This window comes from Anomalospiza imberbis, chromosome 11, assembly GCF_031753505.1.
Source record: "Anomalospiza imberbis isolate Cuckoo-Finch-1a 21T00152 chromosome 11, ASM3175350v1, whole genome shotgun sequence".
NCBI classification, from domain to species: Eukaryota; Metazoa; Chordata; class Aves; order Passeriformes; family Viduidae; genus Anomalospiza; species Anomalospiza imberbis.
The window spans coordinates 15,679,508-15,704,549 of NC_089691.1; the positions used below are offsets into that span (position 1 = coordinate 15,679,508).

Genomic DNA, 25,042 nt, shown 5'->3' on the forward strand with positions numbered 1-25,042 from the left:
AATCCCTTCCCGCCCCCGCCTGATCCCGCCCACCGAGACGACGGCTCGGCTCCACCTTTCCGGCCGTCTCCATGGCAGCGAGGGCGGGGGGTTCTAAGACGTCCCGGAGATCATTGCGGTTGGTTGATTTGCTTTTGGAAGCCGGCGAGGCTAAAGGTAAACTAGCTAGTGTATTTGGTATTTTACTTTTATTTCCTGACTTATTCTCCCGTAATTATACGGGATGGCACCTTTCAAAGAGATCGTAAATCCATCCTTTCCCCCCCCTTTCCCAATGGTAGGGCGCAGGCGGTGCGCGGCCCCGCTGTGGCCGTGGCGCTCCCGCCCCGTCAGGGCCGCGGCCCGAGGCGGAGTGGCCGCGGGTGCCGGGGTGGAGGTGCTGTACTCGGCTCGAGGGGCTTCCCTGGGGCTGCTGGAGATCGGGGTCTGCCCGCGGAGCTTCGTCCCGGGCTGCCTCAAGCCTTGGCATCTGCCCAGGGCAGCGGCTGCCCCACGGTGCAGCGGGCGGAGGATGCTCAGGCTGGTGCCGGTTTGTCCCTCACGGCGGTGCCGGTTTGTCCCTCACGGCGGTGCCGGTTTGTCCCTCACGGCGGTGCCGGTTTGTCCCTCACGGCGGTGCCGGTTTGTCCCTCACGGCGGTGCCGGTTTATCGCTCCTGTTGTAAGCTATAGGCGCCCTTAAAGACAGGCGGTACGGGCGGCGGGATGCTCTGGCTTCTCCTGTGGCAAAGAGCACGAAGTGCCCGGCTGAAGGAAGGAGCGCTGAATGGGTGTGCTCCGTGTTAAACAAGGTGAAGCAATAGCAACAGACCAGGCGGACAGAGGTGTTTTCAGAGTGTGATAAAACATACATCCCTAGAAGATGCACCCCAGCATCAGAAGAGGCCACATGTAAATCGCTGGTTTCAGAGTTAGGTGTGACACGTGATAGTGAGGAGGCCTTAACTAATGTTATCTTGATGAGCTCTTTTAGTTCTCCCACCCTTTGAGATTATCAACACGTGACAAGTTATTTAATTTTACTTAAAGTAAAAACGCAGTCACCTTTGAGGTGAAAAAAAAAAATAGCCAAAACATTTTCAGTCTTCTGAAAAGTGCTGTAGGATCTTTATTTGCATCAGTGGGCAGTTGATCTCCTTAATAGCTCAGAAAAAAATCCATTGAGTTGTAAACAATTTAAACCTATGAACAGGTCCCTGTATCTATGAGAAGTAGTTTACAAGTATAACTGTGTTCAGTGTAATGTGATAAAAGCCAGAAATCAGTAATGTGAACAGTAAAAGACAATTTATTTAAGCACAAAGTATGTATGTGGTTATAAGCATCTGAAACTCAAGAAAACTCAGTGCTGAATCTGAAACTGAAAAAAACTTGGTTTTCATAAATTATTAGAATACAGTAGCATTTCCCTGAAACATATTGTGAACATTCATAGTGTGAACGTAATCAAAGCAAATTGTAGCAATGCCTTGTGGCAGGTTTTGTGTAGATAGCTGACATGTATAATGTGTGCAGCTTTTTAACCAGAATCGTTTAATACTGGAAAGTGTACGTTAATGTACATCTTTAGACAATTTTAATTTCACTTGGCTTTCCTTTTATAGAGTACAAAACTGGGGAAAACAACTGAAGATGTCATCCTGTTTGGCTCAGGAGGTTCACCTTGCTAGAAGACATGAGGAGATGTGAGTAGTTGTGCTGTGCCTTGCAGCAGTGTGTGTTGGGTCTTGTGATATTCTCCCTCCCTGCCCACGACCCTCAGTGCCAGTGAACCTGAGCTCTGCACGGCACAGTGGTGCTTCAGCAAGGGGCTGGAGTTCCAGGAGGTGGCACTCTTCCTTCAGGAACCATGGGAATTAGCATCCTTGCCTGCCGTTTAGAGTATTTAGGTTGATGAGGTTTTTGACTTCCAATGGTGGTACTGGTTCGAGACCTCCATTGTCAACCTGTCACTGTTAAATTCCTATTTGGGGAAGGTAATTGGATTCTCTCAGTCAATGCCTCAATTATAGAGTTGCTTCTTTGTTGCCCTGTAAACTCAAATTGTGAGGCAAATACAGTAGTGATTCAGGAAAATTTGCTTTTCTTGTAACAACTAGTACGTGCCAGTGAGCAAATGTGGTACTGATCAAGTCACCCCAACCCACCCTGTCTTTCCTTCTTCTGGGAGATTCAGTGTTTCTGAGCACCTCAGCATTTGAGGAGTGCTGGTTGCAACGTTATAGCTTGGTACAAGCACAGCAGGTGATGCCTGCCTGTACCTTTTCCCTCCCCCAGCACACCCACCCTGCAGCCGGCTTAATTAGCCCATAGTTTTGAGAAAACTGGGTAAGGTAAAAAGGTTATTTTCTAGCTCCTGAGCAAAATGTTCTACCCACTTAGCAAAATGTTTTCCTTTGTAGACTGTCTCAGAGATCAGAGCTGCTACAGCAGATGGAGACTTATCTAAGAGACAAAAAGACTAAAAAGACATGGCAAACTCAAGCAGCTGATGCAGCTCATAAAAGGAATGCAGCACTTTTAAATGTAAGTTTCTGCAACTACCAGGAACCGCATCAAAATGTCACGGTTATGTAGCTTAGATAATTAAAAAAAAAGAGAGAAGTGTTTGCTCTATAGTTGTCATTGGAATTCTCTTCTATATGGTTCCTTTTTCTGGAACTTGACCAAAAACTATTAAATGACAAGTCTTTATTATCCCATGGCATCACTACCTATTTCCCGTGCCCTTCTTACAAAAGCCTCATGGTGGCAGCTGCTACTATGTATTTTTATTTTTTTTAAGCACATGTAGTGAAGTAACACATGCTGGTACATGTCTGCCTGAGAGAACTTAGGGGTCTGTCAGGACTCACAGCCCCTCTATGCTGTGGGTATGTTTGGAAATGGGCTGACCAGGCTACAGTGCTTTGGGCCAAGGGTAGGAACTGTTCTGCTGTGGTTGTGATAAGTTGTGGAAGAGGTTCTCTGTTTAATATTTTTCTCTAAAGAGGTGTAGAGTGACTTCAAGCATTTTACTTGCAGGTCTGTGAAAGCAGTGTTTGGTGTTTCTGGCCCTTCATAGGGTTGACACCATTAATAATGTTCATAGCTGTTCTGCATACCTGTTGTAATAGTCAGGTAAGATTTTTTTCCTAGGCAATTAAAAATATCTAAATTCTATGACAGGGACTGGAATACTGAAAGGCTCCTCTGGAAGCCCTAGCTCAGGCATCTGAGTTTGAAGAGATACACTTGACCACTGACATGATGCATTTGAAAAATGTGTATTGCTTTTCCAGGAGGCAGCAGAAAACTGAACCCCCTGTGCGTTTTCTTTAAGCTCCTACTTATTAAGGGTCCATAATGCATGTATTGTGTTTATTGAAAAAGTTTTACTCTAGAAAATTACAACATTAATTTGTGTCACCAGAATTTCTTTGGGTTTTTTTATGCAGAGCCTGGTTCAGATTTAAAATGTTCACATTTTGGGTGGGTATAATTCTATTGCATTGGAGTTTGTATTTAAATAGGAGGTTTATTTAGAGAGGGGAAGACAAGAAGAACAGTTAGCCAGGAATGCCTTCTTAACTATTCTCTGACACTGAAGATTTTTCAGCTTGTGCTGATGAACTGGTACACTCTGGACAGGGGCAATCAAGCCCCTCTTTTTTTGGTATAGTAAGTGTAGGTGCTTCAGAGAGAGGCTGAGGATAAATAGATGGCTTGGTTATTTTTTTCCATAGCTCCTGCTCTGTTGATTTAGTAATTTCAGCCATTATGACTCCTATTTTCCATAGATGTTTTAGGTTAGATTTTTACTTCGTAAATTTAGGGTTTTATGAATTATTTGTGTTTATGAATGCATTTTCAGTTTACATATACAGGCAAACACAATAAATGCAGAGTATATTTCTCCATCCTGAAAGCTGTATTATAGTGGAAATGGTAACAATAGCTCAGACATATACAGAGTGTAAATATTTCTGCAGTTAAACAGATATTTGCTATCTTCTGTCACATCCTCAAAATTGTTCCTTTCAAGTGTCAAAAATGTTGGTGTTTTTACAGAAAAAAAGCAAAAACATATGTATCAAAACAAATTCTGTTGCAGGATAAAATAGCATAAATCAATTTAAATCTATTAATTTTACCCTAGTTTTAACAAGCATGCACTCTTGCAGATGCTTTTTGATAACAGAAGAAAACAGGAAAAAAATCTATGCAGCATAATATATGAGAAGCTTGAAAACAAGACTGATTAATGTGCCAGCTTCAGAATATTGTTCCTGATACCAGGCACTGTACATTTCACAGTTACCATGTGGAGAGTTGTTGATTTGGCCTACTCAAAAATACATGGACATGACGAAGTGTTATTTTTTTATTTGCATTTCTGGTTTTCTGCGTGTAAGCAAAATCAGTTGTTTTCAGTAATAGATCATAGCAAAAGCCATTTTTCTTTCTCTGTGCTAGTTGGAATTTATGCACAGGAAAGATTTCAAAATTAATTTAAATTCTAATCAGTAGGAAGAAAGGAACTAACCTTTTTTTTTTAATTGAAATTTTGACATTATAAGCATTTGTTCAGCATTTTAGCATAATTATCAGAGTATTTTCCTCAATGTCTTTAGAGGGAGACTGCAGATTAGGGAAATCTGTATCATTTGGTGCTTATATAATGTTGTCGTAATAAAAGCAGAAATTAGACTAGTATTTGTAATCTAATTTATGACATTTGTTTCTCAGTGATATTTCTTGTGTTTAGAAATATGTATTACTGTGCAACAGCTTGTAACATGAAATAGAAAAGAAAGAGTATGCTATATAGTAATTAGTACTGGAAAGGTAATTTAGAACAAATTTGCTTTCCTTCCCGGGCATGCAATTCCAGAATTATTTAAGTGTGATTGTGCCAGCCTGATATCAATATAAGTGACAGCTGAATTTGGTCCCCTAAAAGCAATGCATGTGTCATGCATTCCATTTTACCTCTGGGGAAGGGTCTTGAATTGTTTTTGTTCCAGTCCTTGTGGTTTTAGGGGAAGCACTGTAAGATGCTCTCTTTTTTTTCAGTACTGTGACATATTAGATTAGCTAGTTTTTTCCAAAGAAGTTTATACTGCTGATGTACTTATTTTTATATTGATGACAGGGATTTATTTTTCTTACAAACCTTACCAGTTGTGTAGACACACAAGAAGTGCCATCTAATCTTTCAGTAGTTCCAGTTATTTTCTAAAGCATACTACACCTTCCAGCAAAAATTTCTTTCACTGTCTGTCATTAAATCAGTATTCTGAATGACAATAGGCTGCACAACACAAACTGGAGTGGGCAATGAAAAGACACATCCAATATCTAGGCTATGCCAAAGTGACCTTCTCTACTAAACATATATGCACAACTGCTCTCTCCTTTCTTGCCTCAAAGACATTCATTTCCTATCACCATGAACATTCCAGTTACTTGGCTGAGTCTATAAAGAAATGATTGATATTCTTCTGCCTTCCTGTTAAAATTCCTGCAGTAATTAGGAAGAAGTAATCAGAAAGGAAAATCCAATGAAAGAATATGAGGTGAACATTACTGAATGATCCTTTATTCAGTATGGTTTGTTATGGGGATAACTTCTCCAGACTTGGCCTGAGCCATTCTGATACGAGCTTCACTTGGTGCTGTTTGTGTGTGCCTGTTCTAAGTATGTGCAGCAGAGAAATTCCTTGCTTAAGTCACTTAAATCTGTGTTGGCCTCTGTTATTTTGCCATCGTGATTTCAAACGGTCTATGTCCTTTTTCCTATTCCCTCTATATGTTTATCCCATTAATCTTTTCCTACGTGAGAAGGGGAAGCCATTTGCTGCTTCTGAGAATTTGGATAAATCTGAGAATTAGTTTACTCTTTCTCAGACATCCTTTAGCTTCCTACAGTGGTATGGATTTTGCTGTAGAAAGGGGAAGAACTATTTTACTTGGATTAGGTTTGTAATTATGTACAAGAGAATATTGTAAAAGGAATTAATGAAATAAAATCAGATGAACACTAAATGGAACAATCTGACTATGTGTGTCACTAAGTTAAACTTCAGCAAGGCTGGTTTTTTGCTTTTATTAATCATACTCTACTGTACTAAACTTGAGTTGAGCACTGTTTACTTATTGATGTATTCAGACTGGCTATTATTCAATACAAGTAATCGTGTTTGGTCTCTCTTGTGGATATGCTCCTCCAGAATCTCACTCTTCTTTTCAGCAGCAGTGGTGGTGAATATTTGGGAAGTCCCTTTAGGGAATTTCCTCTCTCATTTAGTTTTTCTGTTGTACTCTTCACACCCGCTCTCTGCTCCCAACTCTGCCATCTGCTATACTTTCTTTCCCCCTCCACTCTGTTCAGCTTTGGCTTCTTCACACCCCACTCCCACGTCCCTTTCTGTCTCTCTTCATCTGCCCACCACTCAATCTCTTCAATGTTTGGGTATGGAACTAAGCCCACAAGAACAGGTCAGAACTTTAAAGGGGGAGGGCGGTTAGTTTGGGGGCATGCTTTGGATTTGTTTGATGCTGTTGATTTTTTTTGCTTGTTTCTTTTTTAAAAGATTTATTTGGGCCTCTGTGAATCCAGCACACTTCCACTGGACAAGCAGGAACCCAAATACTGACTTTTTTTTTTGTATGAAAACTATGTGAGGTGCATTGTCATCCAAGCTTGTCTGGTGAACAGCTTGCTGCAGCTCTACATTTATGTGCACATGTTATGCATGCATATTAGCAAGTCATCTTTGTCTTGAGAAGTAAAGATCTTGCACATAATTTGCCTAGTTACTTTACAGTTACAGTAGCTAGAATACATACTTCAGTCTTATGCAGCAGAGAAAGATGTTCTGTTCCCCTCTATTTCCTTAAGTTTTATACAACAGAATTTAACTAATTTACCCTGGTGTCCAGAGAGAATAGCAGTGTTTACAGCAAAAGTCTTACTTGGTTGTGAAATGTACTCTTGTATGAAAAAGGTGCAGCAAACACATTTAGCAGCTGTAGGGGGTTAGTCTAAGTAGTACAAGTTGTATTTCAGAGTGACTAAACAAATATTTGAACTTCAGTGTTAATTTTCGAATGCTGTTTAGCTGTAATGAGTTTATTTAGTTAATTTAAATGTCATTATATGTGTATTTGTCTTTTAAAATTCCCAGTGCTTGTTTTTAAAATGTACTTTGCTTGTGTTTTAGGATATAGAAGCAGCAGAAAGAAGGCTGCAAGAAAGAACATATTTACTCCCACATCCTGATACTGTTAAGTTAGAAGTAAGTCCTAGAACTCTGTCTTTTCATTTGTTTTCATTTGCTGTTTACCAAATATTTTTCTTTTTTTTTTTTCCCTGAAGCATGTTCTTAAAGTGAAAATAATTGATTTTAAAATCCAGTGACTGGTATAGCCAAAGGCCTGTGTGCTGTGTAGCAAGCTGAACCTAAATTTTGGGACAAGGTCCCTAGATTCTGGAGCATTCTGGTGGAAATATTTAGCAGCCTTCAGATCTATACAAACTTCTATTTAAAAATGAAGTCAAATATAAAAAATCAATATTGTGAATATTAGACGGTTACTGTGTTTACTATGTCAGAGCTATTTGGATTGTTTTATATGGTCATCCCGTTCTCAGTTTACCACAGATTGTCACCTTTACATTTCAGGGTCAGCAGTTTATCAGCATGAACAGAGAAAATTTCACATCAATTATTTTAGAGTTGTATGGAAGCTTATGAAAAGTACTGCAGCAGGAACACTCAGTTCTTTTTTCTTCTTCTCAACCTGCAGTCCCTAAAGCATTCCTTCAAGATAAAAATTTTGAGCAGGTTCCTATCTGTTTCTTGCCCCAGTGGTTTGTGTTTGTGTTGTGTGCTGTGAGGTGGCTGGGTTCCCAAAGGCACAGAAGCAGAGTGTCCTGTGCTGGTTTGGGTGCCGGGGCTCTGTCAGAGCAGGGCAAAGGGCCAGGTTTCATTGCTGTCAGCTGTGAAGAGAGGTGTATTGTACCTCAGCTTCACACCTGCTGGGCAAGTGTTGGCATGCTTAGGCTATTACTTAAAGGAGAGGCATCACTTCTTGTTCTGGTTACTGTTCAAAGTTTTCATCTGTCATTGCATTTTGTAAATAGCCTACTGTGGCTGTGACAGGGGGCACACTGGGTGTGCCCCTTCCATGGCTTTTGTATTATTTTTAGACATTTTTAGGCAAAAGGATACATCCTTTCCTGAATACTTGTACATTTTGAATGATGCTAAGGAAGATGCCAACCTACTAATATTAAACATTAAACCTGTCTTGACTGTGTTCAGAAGTAGTTTTAGACTCGTCAGTGACTTTAGAGACACCTCTCGAGTTGTTTGGGTCATGGTAGGCGTGAAGCTGCTCATTGAGCAAAGTCAGCACAAATTGGAGGCTGCAGAGCCTTTGCTTGTGGCTGCAGAATGTCTGCACTCTGCTGCAGTGGTGAAATTTTGGAGAGAACAGAGTTACTATTTGAAGGAGAAGATCCTATTTCAGCTTTTTTTTTTTTTTAATGCTTCTAGAAAAGAGTGCTATAAATAGTGGGAAAAGAAAACTTTCTTTCATGGTACAAAATCCTTGTGCGTGCTTTGTTCCAAAACACTTCTGAGCATATTTCACTCAGCCATGTATGTGTCTGTATTAAGATACTCTGAAAGTTATGGCTATAATGGATCCCCAGCTTGCTGAGTCGGAGTAGTTTTGTGTGACAGCACATATGCTTGTCAAAAAAGATTCTTTGAGTAAATCTGTTGAAGAAAATATTTTTGTAAACCTGCAAGAGCCATAGTTATATCTGAGTTACATGTAAGGATCAAAACGATTAGCCAGGAATCTAATACAGTGCAGGGAGATCTTCAGTTTTATGCTGCGCTTCTCCTTTAGTATATACTTCAGTAAAGAAAAAAGGCTCACTACATATGTATCATAACTGTTTTCTACTGCAAAATTACATTTTTCTGAATGGACATCAATGGCAATAGGTGCTTACATACGTGGATGGATTAAAGTGCTATCTTAGCACAGTTCTTAGATCACGTTATTTTGTGGGGAAAAAATGATACTTAAAATGTTCCTGAAAATCCTAAAAACAGTTATCCTTAGGATACCAGCAGAAAAATGATGAATGCTTAATAACACAGATAAATAATATGTTAATTGTATTACTCAGAGGCACAGTGTAAAGCAAGAGGAAGGATTAGATGATCCACAGAGATTCTCCTAGACCACTCACTAAATATGCATCACCTTTTTATTATTATTTTAATTTGTGATCCAAATACTGGATATGATTACTTCATCAATGAATTATCGAGTCTAAAATTTTACTCAAATATTTTGAACTATAGTTCTATATAGTAATGTAAACTTTTCTAGAATAATCAGTTTACATTGGTAAAGGGGCAGCCTTCATTTCTAACATTTTTTCCACTGCAAAATGAAATTTCAGTAACATACATACTTAAATATAAAAGCTGCTTTTGGAAAAGTATATAATCATGGGAAATAGTTTATTAAAGGTACTGTAAGGTCTAAACTGATGCATTGCTTACCACAAGAGGGCACATTCAGTCACTTCACAGTTTGTCCTGCAGAATGAAATATTTCCAAGCTGATATTTTGTATCATAAAAGAGATTAAAAATTTCATATGTTAACTATGTTGTTCTTTTCTGAATTGCTTTACTCTTAAAGTAAGATTTAATAATGCATTGCATTTCTATATTGTTTTAAACTGGCTGACACAAATTTTGAAATTAAGTTTATTTTTTCTTATATCTTTCTCAGACTCTCTATTGGGCATCAATAAAAGAATCTCTTCCCAAATGGGAAGAGTTTCTTTTAGGAAGAGCAGAAGTTCCTATTGGCTTTAAGAAAATGAAAGCTACAAAGCAGAACATAAACTACCCTGAAGAAGATTCACAAAAATAAACATTTTAGTTTAATTCTGTTTTGTAATTTAGCACTTAAGCAAAGAAGATCATCCAGATCGGGCAACAGAAAATCATGCCATGAAACTGAAATGTAAATAATTTAAATGAAAATTAATTATATAGGATAATTTTATTCCATTGTTGCATTGTGTACAATTCCTTATTTTTATTCTGTACTAGGGAAGCAATCCTCAAATGGGCTTTTAGGATCAAGAATGAGAAGCATTGGTGTGTAGATTTCCACCAAGGCAATTGGGTTTTCAGTGTGACAAGAGCTTTTATGTTATTTTTGATCCTCTGCTTCTACATGTAAGTGCGATAAGTAAAGACAGATTCTTGCATTATCTTTCTTCACTTCAGTCATCTGTGCTGCATGCCTGCTCGTGGATGAGGCAGAAAGGAAGAATTTGCTGTTAGCAGAAAAGGCAGATTGTGCATCAGAGTAGCCTTGGTTTAGCACTAGGAATCTGCGCAAGAACCTTCAAGAGAGTGGTTGTAGAAGGAACAAACTTGAATTTCTGCATCTTGTTTTCCCTGGTGTTTTTGTCATTGCCACTTTCATCACTCATACACCTCACTCCAGGCAGCTTTTCCCAACCTCCTTCTGCCTACATTGTATTTGTTGTCTAGCGGGTGGGCAAACAAATCTCTAGGGCTTTTTGCTACCCCTAGGCTGCTCTTAATTCTATTTTCTTTCTGCTGATATAATCTACAAGTGAGAATTTTTTCTGAGACATGAAAAGTTTGAAAGAAGCAAACTGAAAGGTAACTGGCAGTGGCTGTCCAAGAACAAAGTGTATACAGAAGTTGAAGATACAATATTTTAATTTTCAACCATTGAACAGCTTCCCAGGTTCCTCCTACAAAGGTGCAGTATCAGTGAGTTTTAATTGTACTGAGCTAACTTGGTATGAAAAATTCACTGATGCAGAACTTCTGAAAGTGTCAGTTCAGTGGAAGATCCTTTCTGGTGTGTGACGTGGCCTGCAGAAATTTTATCTTTCCTGAGCAAAAGAAGCCAAGAAAATACTAATTTCTTTTATTGTTAAGAACCTGGACTTGAGTCAATACACTGTTAAAATTTAATGTCTTGCAACAACATCATTCCACCCCCAACCTGGAAGTAGTAGGAAAAAAAAGTACCTCTGGCAGTGTCTGAGGATATGAAAATGTAATGATTGCAAATATTACTAGTCTACTAGTTATCTGAGCTATGCATCTTCATACTACATAGAGACTCCGCTATTCAAAAAACATTATATCCCTATGCAGCATGAAGAATCACTGACACAGTAAAATCAAAACTTTAGGTGCAATATTAAATTGTTTTATATTTTCCACAGGAATATTAGGAGTTCATTTTAAACTTTTTCTATTGAAGTGTCCATTAAACTGATAACTTTTTACAGAAACTGCCATCTTAGAATTATCCTGTTGAGTGGGTGTTGGTGTTTGTAACAATAACGTTGTTTTCATAATATGTGATGGCAGATTAGCACGCTTCTCTGCAGTGTTGTTAACAGTTGTAATTAAGGAATAAACAGTAAAGGGTGTCAGTCCGATGACAATTTCATCTATAGTGTCACAATACAAAATGTCACAAAATATTAGAACTGTTATATAACTACAAAAATATCAAATTAGGCTTTCATCTTACAAGCTGAGAGCTTAAAAAAAACTTGGCATAGAGACCATTGCAATTTTATACCTACTCAGTGTTCTGTCACAAAGACAACTTGGTAATATTTTCTTCTGTAAACTCACAATGTGATTCTCAATCTGATTTATGTGTATGGATCTTACAGTGGTAGAGCTCACATTTATAAAGCAAATAATTGGAACCAGTTGAGCACACAAGAAGGGAAAACCTATTACACATGATACTCGGAAGGGATGGATGAGCAGTTAGTTGCTAACAAAGGGGACCCATCCTGTTCTTTGCGTCCAAAGGGAGATCACTTCAACAAAAATCTGGGCCCCTAAGTACTTTATACATGCAAATAATGTGAGTCTTTATCTCTTCCACCTCTGCCTAAGCACTGGGACACAGTGCAGATGCTCAGGATCTCCTTGCCCTGGTGATTTCCCCTGGAAGGAGATCTGGGTGTGTGGACATGGAGTACATGGTAGCTCCATGCGTGAGAATTTGACAACATGCACGAAAGGCACCTGCAAGCAGGGTTAGAGTAGTTATTGTGCTGCAGTTAGGTGCTCATATAGCGTGCCTGAGAGTAAAATTAAATTCTCTTCAAAGAAGGAATTTAATTTTATTTCCTGCAGCATCACTTTAGAAACAATAGGACAACAAGTTCAAGGAAAACTATGAAGGAACATGTCCCGGAAAAGAAAAACTAAATTAAGAGAACCATGTAAAGCAGGAATCTATGTAGGTGACTCTTCTCAGAGACAAGGGCCTTCATATTGGCCTGTGGTTTGAAACAAATAAATGCAATTGCCTATGACTGTGAAATAGCACAGTAATAGGGGCAGGAGCAAGTGTCTGCTGAGCTGGGGCATGCAGTGGCAAGGGACTAGAATTATATGGTATCTCCTGTTTTACTTAGATTTGTTGAGTTTCATTTACCATGGCTGGACTAGCTTGATACTTGCCTTTTTATAGATACTGATTTGAGAAAGCAAATGTTAAATTTTGGTGTGCTTTTAAAAAACTTAAGAATCCTTCTAAGTGATTTGTACTGATATGATTTAATATTGGTCTCCTATGAGATCTTGAATGGGTATTCTTCACCAAGTCAAGGCAGTCACTTCAAACGTATTGATTCTATGTAGTTATACCCTATCTTATCCCAAGCTTTTATATATATATATATATATATTTAAAAATATATTAAATATAGAAATTACATCATATATATAGTCTGCAATTTCCTACTCATCATGAGTAATTTTTTTCTCAAAAAAACAAACTCGCCACACCCCCCAAAAAACAAACAAACAAACAAACCCCCAAACAAATAAACAAAAAAAAAAAGAGAAAACTTGTTACTCTATAGGCTTAACTTGCTGCTTGCTCTTTTGTGTTACAATATATGTATACATAAGGTGTGGTGGTCCTAGGAGCCTGTTGCTTCTTGTGCTTTTCTGATAGGTGGGGGACAGCAATTGAGTAAAGAGCAGTGAGAAAACCCAAAGGTTTTCCTGTTTGTAAGTTAATCTTGTAGTATCTTGCAAGAAGAAAGAATTAATCATACTTTTCTAGGTTAATGCACAGATGAGTAACCCCAATACTACCCCAGGAGCACAGCCTGTTCACCCATCTTGTCACCTCTACTATCACATTCCCAAGCTTTTTGCTTTCTCAGTTATTCTGGCTGTGGGGGCAGGAGCAGAAGGCAAGGCATGTTACTTTTCCCTAGCATAAAAAATTTCTTACTCTGCAGAATCTTTCACAAGCCTATTAATTTAATTTGAGAGTATAGTTGAAATATTAAGTTGATTTAGATGCATATCTGACACTATGGTATCCTCTTGATATTTATTTAGAGTCATGTTTTCATAGACGTTGGGAGCTAATTTTTAGGCTGAGCTTATACTTCTTAATTTCTGTCTTTTTCATTCGCGCTTAGAGCAGGTTGGGGATGTAGATGCTCAGTTTGAGCTTGCTTGTACTGAAAAATAAGAAAACCAAATTTTAAATGGAATGTACTTTTAGAGGTTATATCTGAAAGAAAACATTATTTACTCCATAATGGTAATTTTCATAATATTTTAATACTTGTGTTCAGCTACAACTTGACCTTAAATATCACCCCAAATGCAAGCTGTTTTAACATATTTGTAATGCTAAGGTCTTCATTACTGTGATATTCTGTTTGCTCAAGGATTATAATCCATGGGTATACTGTGTTATAGTTGAAATAAAGCTTTGATCAGTGTTGCATTCCATGGATGAGTTGGATGTAGGTTGTTGCCTGCTGCAGCCGAGTGTGAACAGTGAGTAGGCCAGCGATAAATACTTTGCTTAGGTATGGTGTTTGTTTTCCTCTGACTCTGGTATGGAATATTAAACTGCTAAGTGAAGATTAAAAATCTGAGAAGTCTACTGATGAAAAATCCAAATGTAATGAATCCCAGATCGATTATTTTCACTGTTCCTATTGTTTCATAATGTGTAAGCTAAATTACTTCAGATATGCGATTACTAGGAAGATGTAGATATAGATACTTAAACGCTTGCTAAGGAAACAGGTGGGGGAAAATGGTTCTTTAGTACATCCTCCTGCTGTGTGAAACTCTTTGTCTTTGCTATAAATAGGGTGATTTAATTTGGGAATTTGCTACTCCTTTTAAATACAGTTAAAACAGCTCTTGAAAATGCGCTAAGCTGTACCCGCTGTGTTTGTAGCCTTCCAGTTGTAGCTTTTGCATTTGACTTACTTTGAATACGTGTGTTTTTAACGCATACGGATAGAAAGTATGCTCACTTCTTCTCATAAGTTTTATCGCTCTGATGATAATCTTAAAAATAAATGTGTGGTGTTCTTTCCCCTCACTCGCAGTCGTATCACCTACCAGAAAGCCCTAATAAGCAACAAAATAGTGTGAGACAGTATTTACATCACACTTTTGAAACAGATTCAAGCAGAACCAGCTGCTGTAAGATTATTTTACAAATCTATTGTAAATTAATAAAAGGGGAAAATTGCCTTCCTTTAGGTAAATTACAGTCTCCTTTACTAATTGCCGTACCTTGAAGCCGCAGTAAATAAGTACCTGCCTCACTGCAGTGAATGGGAAATGAGAAATGTAATTTCGGTAACCAGACTTGCCTTTCTTTACCCATTTAGTTCGTATGTGTTCCAATAGCTTCATTCACGGAGCTCTGACTGTTGCTCAATAAAAGCTTCCGGAGGATAATGTGTTCAAAGTGAAGCACATGCCGGCAGCTTTGTTCAGCGCCGCCGAACCTGCGCGCTGCGCTCCGCGGCCGCGCTCGCCCCGCGCCCCACCGGTGCGGGCTCTGCCCGAGGGACAGCGCTGCTTCGAGCCGGGGAAACGCCAAGCCAAGTGACTGTGGGAAAGGGAGAAGGGAGGGGACGAAAAAAACCCAAACAAACCAAGCCCCGTTTCTCGGTGGTCGCCCGGTGTGACATGAGCCCGCTGTGGCGCGGGGGAGGACAGACGGGTGCCGGTCGGTCGTGATCGGGGCGCGGGGACTGCGCGTCGCCGGGAGCGGTGCGCTGGGAGAGGGAACGGGAAGCGCATTGTGTGTGTGTCCTCCCTCACTCAACGGCGCCGAGATTCCTCGGAAAGCTCTGGGCAGTGGGTTTGATTCCTTGGAAACGCTCGTAATAATAATGTTAAGGGTAAAAAACGTATTCGTAAATCCCTAGGAAAAAAGGTTGTCTATGTGACCCAAAGTGCCGCGGTCCCCAGACAACTGGAATCTGTGTTTAGAGGGTGCTTAAACTATTGCAGCTGCTTTGCTATATTTCTCGGACGTTTCTTTGTATTAAGTTTCCGGGTACACTTGGCTTTTTCCTCTATAATTAGCTTTCTTTTGCTGGATTCATTGATAGATACGATAATCCAGTGTTGGTAATATCTCAATTCATTAACATAATGAATCAGAAGGGAGAGGCTGATAATAAATCAGAAAGCTTCTATTTATGTGAAATATCTTGGCAACTGGCATCAGTGAGAAGACAGTAGAAGGAGTATCAGACAGTTAACGGGACCTCGGGAACGCGGCTGCAGGAGGTCTCAGGTGCTCTCTGCCGTTTAAACGCCTGAGCCCTTCACAGAACAATCGTGTCCATTGCAGTGGCGCTGATGTGGGAAAATACCTGGCTGCCGTGGCCTCGGTCTCCCAAGTGGTTCAAAGCGCCCATCCCCGCTGTGTTTGGGCTCCCGGCCGCCGCTGGCAGAGCAGCCCCGCGGGCTGGGACAGGGGCTGCCACTGCCCCCCCACCACTGCTGTGGCCCCGTTTGTGCGCTTTGCGCGCGGGCTGGGGCGGCCGGGAAGGGCCGCGGATGCTCCGAGAGGCTCGGCGAGGAGCCGGGAGAGAAGTGGGTCCAGCGAGGTGACCACTCCTTGTCCTATGGGCTGGGAGTACTTCTGCTCCCGGATGAGATCTCTTTTAAGTTTGTCATCAGCCTGCTTCTTCTGCCAACGCAGAAGACGGCAAAGATGCAAATATTTGTAGAAGTCAAATTTTGTGTTGTTTCGGGCTTATACACCCAGAATTCTGGGAGCAGACCTTTCCTGTGGTCTGTGTCTTGACAGCATTTTGTCCCCATTGGGGACAAAAAAGTGCCTCGGTGACTAAACACGCTCTTACCGGAGTCACTTTGAAGCAGAATTTAAGATCACTGGTGACTTGAAGCACCCGCACTGAACGGCCGCTTGTACTCCGTGGGGAGCACGCCCAAGGCTCCCTGAGGGCTGAACCACATGGCCCAGCTGCAGTTTCAACACCTTACGAGGAGAAGCAGCCCGTGAAACAGAGAGCACAGAAATCTAAATGTACCCTTTTCCTTTTTCTTTTTTTTTTTTTTTTAATTTTTAATTGAGGGCACGTGTTGCCCATAAGTCACTCAATTAAGCAATTGCAGTAAATCAATGAGATAAATACAAATAATACGAGGCTACGGCTTTGAGCTAGGCAGGGTTAGCAATAAGAATAGGCTAGGAGTGGGGTTAAAAGCTGGGACAGTGTCACCTGGAGAATCGGGATGTGTGGTAGAAACCAGCCGGTAAGAGCATTTCCCCCTCCCCCTTATGAGTCTTCTCTAAGGTCCCTTGGTGACGGTGTTGGTCAGCACAGCACCGTTCCTGTGAGAGGGATGCAGAGAAGGTGGAGAGGAAGGCAGCAAGGGGGAGGTGGGAGGGTGACTGGTTAGAGCAAAGCTGGCCGTGGTGTGAGGTCTGAGTGCAGGAACCCTCAGGAGAGGGAGGCCATGGGGTGACCGCGGTAACTGCTCCAGGATCGCAGTCCAAGGGGTGGATGCCTTTCCCTGCTGGTGGCCCCCTCGGCCTGCACAGCCCCAGGGCCTACCTGTCCCTTGCCATTCCATCTGCATGTGGTTCTCAATGGGTCTAAAGTAGCTGGGCAGGTGGCAGGTAGCCTGTAGCCCTCGCTGTGGCCGCTGTCGGTCCCGGCTGGAGGGAATGCCTCCGCTGGGACCCGCCGTGCCGTCTTTTCCCTCAGGTGCCGGGGCAGATGCCTCTTAGACCCTTAGTCTCTCCACAGAGCTCGCCTGTGGATGGCAATGCAGGCCCGGCTATCTGGGGGTATCCAGGGTATAAATCTGAAGCGGTTAGAGGGGACCTGAGGAGAGAGGCGTGGGGAGGTGTTGGGGGAGTGGGCAGGAGCCACACCATGAGGGCTAGGGAAGGAGCGCAAGGGCTGCCTGCAAGAGCCTAAAAGAACAGAAGTGCCCTGATTTCAACCCTTGGAGGGTGAGGCCCATGAAACCCGTCCCTGGAGGGGACCCTTTGTGGATGGCACGAAGGGGTGAGCTGGCACAGTCGAGGCCCAGCAGGCTTACTTAAAAATCATGCAAATACTTCCGTAAAACGGCTTGTAGCGGCAGAAGGACAAGTCCTACGGGCACCTGGGCGTCCCGGGGGACATGGCGGTTTGGGAAAGGCATGCGTCAATTTAGTCCTGGTGTTGACTTAAGCGAAAGTGCTAAGCCATTCCTAAACCTAAGTCAATACAGACTTAAGCCAAAATTGTTATTAACGAGCTCTAATCTGATTTAAGAGCCTCCGAGCGAGCCGTGTCTACACGACGCGCGTTGCCTTGCGCTGCGCTCCGCGGTGCCCGGTCCCGGGGGGGGGCCGGCATCCGGAGCAGCGGGAGGGGTCGGGCTAATGCAGCCCCGGGGAGGAGGAGGGCGGGTTTCGGGGAGAGCCTGGCCGCCGTGATTTGGGCTGACCGGTGATCTCCCTCCGCGGGATAGCTTCTTAAAACTGTACCCAGTTCGGCTGCTCTGAGGCGATTCGAGTCTGTGCAAGCGCCTCCGGGCCGGGGCTGCCGGGCCCTCTCTGCCGTTCCCCCTCGGGGGGTAGTGCCGAGCGCCAGCAGCTCCGCTCGCTCGGAGGGGGACATGCCAGTGCATTTCTTCCCCCGTCCCAATGGGGCAGTTGAGTCCTCCACTCTACCCCTCACTGGGGGCCTTTCTTTTCTTCTCCACCAGCTTTGAGCAGCGCTGTTTCAGATTGGCCTTTTTATGTTTGATATAAAGAATAGTTGTTGGCCAATTCCATCTTTTCATCGCTGCTCTCCAGGCCCGGGTCCAAGCGGCTTGTCAGATGCTCATTAACTCCCCCTTTGGCTCTTTCCAGTGTGTCTCCTAAGCTCATTGTGCCAAGAACTAGCGCTTCTTTCTCTTTACATGGCTCCCTTTCTCTGCTCCATCAGGGAGACAAATTACTTTCCAAAAGGGATCGCCAGGGATGGTTTAATGAGAATTTCTCCAGCGCTGGCCGTGGAAATCAATGTAGTTAACATTCGGTGCACTTAATTGGACTTTTCTCTTCTGCCTCCTTCAAAAAAACTCTGAAGCTATCCTGTTAATCTCTCATTTGTAATCAATTGTGTTGACTAAACAAAAGTCTAGGTCGTCCTTTCTTCCTGTCCCAGACAATCCTTTGTTGCCTCTAAATGCCTCATTCTTGAGTGCTCCTGGTCGTGTAGATGGGTCCGATTTTTGACAGTTCATTATTGCGCTTTTGTCCATTTAATCTCCCTCGCTGTGTTTTGCATGTGCATGCCTTAATGAGCTCCGTTGGCAATTAACATGTTTCTAGCAGCAAACTGGTTGCTCAGACGTTTGGAGAGCGGAGTGCAGGGAAAAGGGCAACGCAGCTGCCTGTAGGTTGGTTGCTTCCCGGTGCCCGGCGCGGTGCCGGGACGCACCTGGGAGCCGCCCGGTCCCGGGGAAGCGCTGGGCCGGGCCGGGCCGGGCGGGCCGAGGGGGAAGCACGGAGGCGCTGGCACGTCGCTCTCTGCGCAGAGGCACCTCTAACCCTCCCCCCGAGGCACCGGCACCGCTCAATCTGTTGTGTGCGCGGCTGCGGCGCCGGGAAAGGGGTTTTTGTGCGGGTTTTGTGTTATTGAGGCTTGCTGGCAAGAGTGCCGAAGTGTGAGCAGTCGTGGACAGCAGAAACATCTTGTGAGGGAGAAGATAATTGGAGTCTCTGGCGTGTGTGTGTCTGACAGAGCCGCCCCTCCCCCGCGATCTGCGGCTTGTGTGTGCCGGGATCCGGGCGAGAGCCGGGGGGGGGTCCGGGGCCGGCCGGTGGCCAGCGCGCTGCCGCGGCCCCTTCCCGGTACGTCCGAGATCGGGGGGAAGCCGGAGCGACAGCCGGTCCGGGGATGGCTGCCCACCGCCCCCCAGGAAGGGCCAGGTGACCAAGCCCACCAGCGGCGGCGGACACGGCACTTCAGGGTGCCCCCAAGATGCCCTTAGCCGTGACGGGGATGCCGCCCTCTCCCCAGACGGCTCTGTAATCAACGCCGCTTTTTATAAAAATGCGATAAGAACGCACTTCCTTAATTCCCTTCCTGGGAGTGGGTTTCGCACTGCTCTCGCCCATCAGGAGAGCTGAGGAAGCAGCCTGCGCGCTGTCTGTGGTGCCCGCAGCCGCGCCTGGCTCCCGCTTTCGGCTCCCGGCTGGCAGCCCAGACCTCTTCCCGGCGCCCGAGGTGCGGAGAAAGCGGCGCTTCCCCCGGATCTGGCAGCGGGAGGCACCCCTCGGGATGCCCACGCCCCGCTCCCGTCCTCCGGGACCTCGTCCTGCCATGGCCTCCCCCGGCACAGTGTCCTCACGGAGAGAGGGGTCCCTCCCGCTGTCCCCGGCCCGTGGGTTGTCCCGCCCCGTCTGTCGCGGCGGCGGGAGAGACAGACTCGGCTCCTGCCTGCCGGGGGTTGAGCCGCAGCCCCTTCACTTGCGGGGCCGTCTCCCCCTGGCAGGGTTTCCGGAGCGGCGACTTACCGGTGACGGAGTTTGCATTTTTTTTTTTTCCCTTTTAAAATTTTTCCTTTTAACCTAAAACTCTCCCAATTTTTTTTTTTTTAAACAAATTCGGTCATGATCCTTCCCCGCTGCCAGGGTCACTGGACATTCTTTTTCCCTCCTCAAAGCGTCAAAACGCTGTTTCACACACTGGAAAATGCAAACCCCGAGAAACTCTAAAATCGCCCCGTCTCTACAGCGGGAGAGCGGGGCCCGGAACCCCGGCCCCAGCCCCCAGCCCGCTCCTTGGAGAACATCGCAGCCTAATAATGAATCCAGAAACCCGGAGCGAGGGGTTGACTCCCGTTCCTGCGCTCGGCGGCGAGCTGTGCTCGTCCTCGCCTCCCTCTATTTAACCACTCAATTAAGCGGAGAAAGGTGAGCTCCCCATTACGCCGTCCCCAGGCATTTCGGTGCCTCTCTCGTTCCCCTCTTCATTGGCAAGCCCGGCCCGAGCAGCACGCACACGCCCGGCCTCCTCAATCTCCTTTCTCCGCTAGAATAATATTGTTCCTAACGACGTGGCCGGAATAGACACTTGCGTATTAAAAGTGAGGGAGGGGGAGAGATGAGAAGGGAATATTTAGTGTAATCCAAGTGCTTGATTATCCATATTCTGATCACAAAGAGTTTCTGAGGCCTGCTGGGAGTGATTAGATTAATGTAATGCGGTTTGAAGGGTCTGTGTTTTCTCTCTTAATTTGGGTCATTACTCGGAAAGCAAGCGTGAGATCATTTTATCTGCATGCAAGGAAAGATAGTCATTCAGGAGCGGTTTAAACACGCCGTAATGAACCGACCCCGAAAAGCGGCGCTGGGAAACTCCGAGCCGCCCTTCGCGCTGCCGGTCGGGGCCGCGCAGCCCCGCCGCGGGTCCTGCAAGGGCTCTGACCCCGTTGCGGGGGGCGGCCGCAGCCCTCTGAAGCCGCCCGGCTCCCTCCCGCCCTCATTTCGCTCCTCTGATGCTCGCGGCGCTCAGCGGGCCCTGAGGCGGCAGGGCCCGGCTCCCGCAAGCCGCGCTCACACGGGGGGATAGCGCCGTGCAGCCCGGTCCCCGCTCGGGCCGGGGCCCAGGTGGGAAATGAGACACCTGCGAAGGGCCGGTTTATTGTCCCGTGATAGATATAGATATAGATATATTCCTCACTTATTGGAGCGTACATTTAAAATGGAGATTTACAGACACGTATAAAGAGCGCTGTCCTGGCGCCGGGCGGGGGGCGGCCAGCCCGGCCCGTCCTGGCCCGCTCCGGCGGCGCAACGCGCCATTAAATAAGATTCCTCTTATATACAACTGCGGCTCGGGGTCGCTTGCTACCGGCGGCTGAGCTCGCTGGGAAAAGGACAGAGAAGCGAAGGCTGGTTTGGATAAATAGTGCTGGCCTGGTTGAGCAGGTCCGAGTGTGGCGGCACGCCGGGCCCTTAGCTCTGCCCGCTGCGCCCAGGGTCCCGCGGCGGAGGAGCGCTGGAGACGCTGTCGTGCAACTTTCGGACGTGCTTCTTTAAATCAAAGTTTCTGCAAAATCCTTTTCCGCAAGTGACACACGTAAAGGGCTTCTTGTCATTGTGGGTGTGCATGTGGAAAGTCAAGTTATAGATCTGGTGGAAGGCTTTGTTGCAAATGGTGCACTTGTACTGCTTCTCTCCGCTGTGGGTCAGCTTGTGGTTCTTGTAGTTGCCTGCGAAAGAGGAAAAAGATGGAAAAGGGAGTTAACCGAGGGTGCCCCGGCCGCACGGTGCACAGGTAAGGGGGGCGTTAGGAAGTGTCTCCACCCGCACCCCCGTCCCACTTGTCAAACTCGGTCCTCGTCAGCGCGGAGCAGCGCGCAACTGGCATGGCACAAATGAGAGAGGCAAGGTCAACCCGGTGACCCGCGGCAAACGGAGGGCTCTGGATTAGGACCAAGGCCCGGCACCTTTCATTTAAAAAGCATTTAGGGGGAACCGTCAGCACTGCCCGGCGATGCGGCCCAGCTTAGAGGCAAAGTAATTGGGAGCGGCGGCGGATCTGCCCGCGCCCCTCGCTTTCCCCAGCCGGCCAGGGCTCGCCGCGTTTAATCCTCGCTAATGATGGGCGAGGGCCCCGACGCGTCCCGGCTCAGCTCACCTTTCTGGTGGAAGCCCTTGCCGCAGAACTCGCAGACGAAGGGCTTGTAGCCGGCGTGGATGCGGATGTGGGTGTTGAGCGTGGAGCTCCTGTTGAACGCCTTTCCGCACTGGTTGCACTTGTGAGGTTTCTCCTGCACCGGGGTGCGAGAGGCCCGTCAGTGGGGGCTGCGCGGAGAGCAGGGGCGGCCGCCACCTCCCGCAACCCGGCCGCCCCCCACCTACCTGGGTGTGGATGATTTTGTGCCGGCACAGGGTGCTGGCCTGGCGGAAGCCCTTCCCGCAGACCTTGCAGACGAAAGGCCGGGCCCCCGTGTGCACCGGCATGTGGCGGGTGAGGTTGTAGTGCGCGTTGAACACCTGTGGGGAAGCGCCGGGAAGGCGAGGTCAGGCACGGCCCCGCCGCCGCCGCCGCCCACGGTTCCCCCACCCGATGCCGGCGCCCCCCTTACCTTGCCGCAGACCTCGCAGGTAAAGTTTTTGGGCTTGCCCTCCGCCGCCCCGCCGCCGCCGCCCCCCATCTTGGCGTGGCCCTTGGGGGGGCCGCCGCGCTCCGCCGCCGCCGCCTCCTTCATCACCTGGTCCAGGTGTCCCGGCAGCCGCTCCTTGTGGGCGAAGGGAGGCGGCGGCGGCAGCTTCTCGGCCGCCAGCCCCGCTAGCTTGGCGTTCTCCAGCAGGAAAAGCTTCTGGTGGGCCGAGAGCCCCCCCGGCGACGGGGCGCCCAGCAGGCCGGCCGGGAAGAGCTGTCCGTGCAGGAGGTCGGCCGGGTGGTACGCGGCGTCCAGGTAGTTGAAGTAGTAGAGGGAGCGGGGGGCAGCCGGAACGGCCCCTGCCTGGTGGATGACCTGCGGCTTGATGAGCCGGCCGCTGGGCTGGCCCAGGGCGAGCTCTGCCTTGCAGCAAACGCCGCAGTTGGCTTTGCAGAGCCCCGCACCGCCCCGCAGGCTGCTCTTCCACAGCTCCGAGTAGTTGAGAGTCTTGGAAGGCAGCTCGTAGCCCAGAGGCGGGATGGGGATCACGCAGGGCAGTGGCGAGCACAGGCTCAGCGGCTTCTTGCCTGGCTCCGGCCCCGGCCCGCCGTGCCGCTCCTCGAAGGCCGGCTTGGGCTCCGACGTCTTTGCCATGATCCGCTCGATGGAGAAGGCCAGGGTCTTGGAGGGGTTAGCGGTGGCGGCTCTGCCGTCGTGCCGGGGGCAGGAAGAAGGCATGACCGTCTCCAGCGACCCCGGGCTCGCCATGTCGCTCCGCCGTGCGGGAACTTGGTGTGAGCAGCGACTCGCTCCCGCGCTCGGCTCTGCATTCCAGAAAAGCCAGGAGACAAATCAATTTAATAAGCACCTTGTTCTCCCCCCCACCCCACCCCCCACCGGCACCCCCTCCCTATTTACATTCAAATGAACATATTCAAGAACAATGGCACGTAGGGTACCAGATTACTGCTCATTAAGCGGAACACGCTAAAGTAACATGCAGGCTAGACCTTGTTAGTATTAAAAAAAAAAAAAAAAAAAAAAGAAAGAAAAAAAAAAAAAGAAAAATGGGAAAGAAAAAGAAAAACCTTCCCCAGCCCAATGCCACCCAGCCGAGCCCCACCGATGGCCACGGTCCGGGAAATGCGGGAGCAGGGGCGGGGGGCACGGCGAGGGGCGGCAGGGCTCGCCTTGGGACCACTTACCTTTGCCCAGCTCCGGCGAGACTCATCCAAGCAGCGCAGCGTGGCCACAGTCACATTTTGATAGCAAACATCTTCCTGAGCGTCAGATCACGGTCTCGAACATTTAAAGCTGACATCATATGAAGTCACTTTGAGCAGAATGACATGGGGATGCCACCATGGATCTTCCCCAAGCCGAGGCGCCGGGCTGGAGCGCGGTGGGTTGGGGCAGAGAGAGGAAGACGAGCCCCCCCTCTCCACGCACAATTTCCTTCCAGTTTAAGACGCACAAATCGCTCGTGTGCGAGCTGGGTTTTTCCTCTCTCTCTCCCTTCTTAAAAAGCAACTTGCAAAGCAGAGGAATCGTTTTGCATGTGGCAAATTAGAAGGCAAGTGCGATTCACAAGTTGGGTGGAAAAGAGTGCTCCAGTTCTTGCTGGGGTTAGAAGAGCCACTCCGAATGAGCGTGAGGATTTTTTTTTCTTCTTCCTTTTTTTTTTTTTTTTTTTTTTTTTAAGAAGGGGGAGAACGATTTTTTTTTTTCTAAAGCAACTACCACGCAACCATGCTCGAGTTATTTTGGCAACCCATCTGCAATCAGCTCCGTTGCAACCGAGCTGGAAGATAATTAATAAATTGTCACTTATCTGCGAGCCTCTCCAGCATGTATAAATTAATAGCCAACCCATTAATTAGGACAGTGTATTAATGTTAATTAAACTAAGTTTAATTCTAGCCCTCTCCCCTCTCAGGGTAACTGGTGATTAGCCTTAAATAAATGCGGAGGGAGTCGTGTCCAGGACTCGATTTCGCTGCTGAAAAAAAAAATTAAAAATAATAATAATAATAAAAAAGACCCGTGCTCAGCGAAGGGAAGTTCTGCAAATTATCACCCCCTAAAGGTGTCCGCTGCCCAGGGGGGCACCCGACGACTCTCCCTTGCCCTTGTAGCCCTTGTCCTTCGCCCCCCCCACCCCGCTCCCCCCAGCACTTTCTTCTTCCTCCTTTCCCCCCCGCCCCCCCAAATAGGCGAGGCTACATTATAGCGCCTGGATGCCGGGGTTTCTTTCCTTCCTCTCTCTAATTAAAACACCGTGATGCGGGAGGGGAGGATTTGCAGAAACCTCAGATGCGAGGACGCGGTAATTGAGAGAGTCCCGCGTACACCTGTTTGGGGGGGCCCGGCTGCAGGGCAGCACCCCCCGGGCTCTGATTAGCCGCCCCGTCCCTCGCCGGGGCTATTCAGCCGAACCAATTTTCCCCCGGCGATTCAGGGCGCTCAATTCTCTTTCACTTGTAGCCACTATAGCGCTGCGTGGAACCTGGTTTTGTGTGTTTCTAAA

The 25,042-nt window shown here is 46.4% G+C and overlaps 2 protein-coding genes across 4 annotated transcripts; one reads left to right on the plus strand and one right to left on the minus strand.

The window, feature by feature from the left end:
* The first annotated feature begins 1 nt into the window (after position 1).
* CEP15 (centrosomal protein 15) lies at positions 2-10,089 on the plus strand. 3 transcript variants are annotated; one of them, XM_068202113.1, is made up of 5 exons: positions 2-156; positions 1,604-1,684; positions 2,402-2,525; positions 7,205-7,279; positions 9,806-10,089. In XM_068202113.1, exons 2-5 carry the CDS (start codon positions 1,632-1,634, stop codon positions 9,947-9,949), a joined length of 396 nt encoding a protein of 131 aa, XP_068058214.1. In that variant the 5' UTR covers positions 2-156; positions 1,604-1,631; the 3' UTR covers positions 9,950-10,089. The 3 variants fall into 3 exon arrangements, with proteins under 3 accessions (XP_068058214.1, XP_068058217.1, XP_068058215.1); XM_068202116.1 differs by lacking the exon at positions 2-156 and adding an exon at positions 617-690; XM_068202114.1 differs by lacking the exon at positions 2-156 and adding an exon at positions 666-790.
* Positions 10,090-20,347: 10,258 nt separating this feature from the next.
* Positions 20,348-24,645, minus strand: FEZF2 (FEZ family zinc finger 2). The gene is made up of 5 exons (XM_068202117.1): positions 23,721-24,645; positions 22,498-23,339; positions 22,271-22,405; positions 22,047-22,179; positions 20,348-21,618 (listed from the first exon to the last, which is right to left on the minus strand). The coding sequence occupies exons 2-5, from the start codon at positions 23,281-23,283 to the stop codon at positions 21,362-21,364; spliced, it is 1,311 nt and encodes a 436-aa protein (XP_068058218.1). The 5' UTR covers positions 23,284-23,339; positions 23,721-24,645; the 3' UTR covers positions 20,348-21,361.
* Positions 24,646-25,042: the final 397 nt, after the last annotated feature.

What these genes read in the sequence shown, in the direction of transcription:
- CEP15 (XM_068202113.1), top strand. Translation starts at nt 1,632, where the DNA reads ATGTCATCCTGTTTGGCTCAGGAGGTTCACCTTGCTAGAAGACATGAG. An exon ending in GGAATGCAGCACTTTTAAAT is followed by an intron (nt 2,526 to 7,204) that starts GTAAGTTTCTGC and finishes CTTGTGTTTTAG; the next exon opens with GATATAGAAGCAGCAGAAAG. An exon ending in CTGATACTGTTAAGTTAGAA is followed by an intron (nt 7,280 to 9,805) that starts GTAAGTCCTAGA and finishes TATCTTTCTCAG; the next exon opens with ACTCTCTATTGGGCATCAAT.
- FEZF2 (XM_068202117.1), bottom strand. Translation starts at nt 23,283, where the DNA reads ATGGCGAGCCCGGGGTCGCTGGAGACGGTCATGCCTTCTTCCTGCCCC. An exon ending in CCTGCGAGGTCTGCGGCAAG is followed by an intron (nt 22,406 to 22,497) that starts GTAAGGGGGGCG and finishes GCTTCCCCACAG; the next exon opens with GTGTTCAACGCGCACTACAA. An exon ending in CAAGGGCTTCCACCAGAAAG is followed by an intron (nt 21,619 to 22,046) that starts GTGAGCTGAGCC and finishes CCTCTTTCGCAG; the next exon opens with GCAACTACAAGAACCACAAG.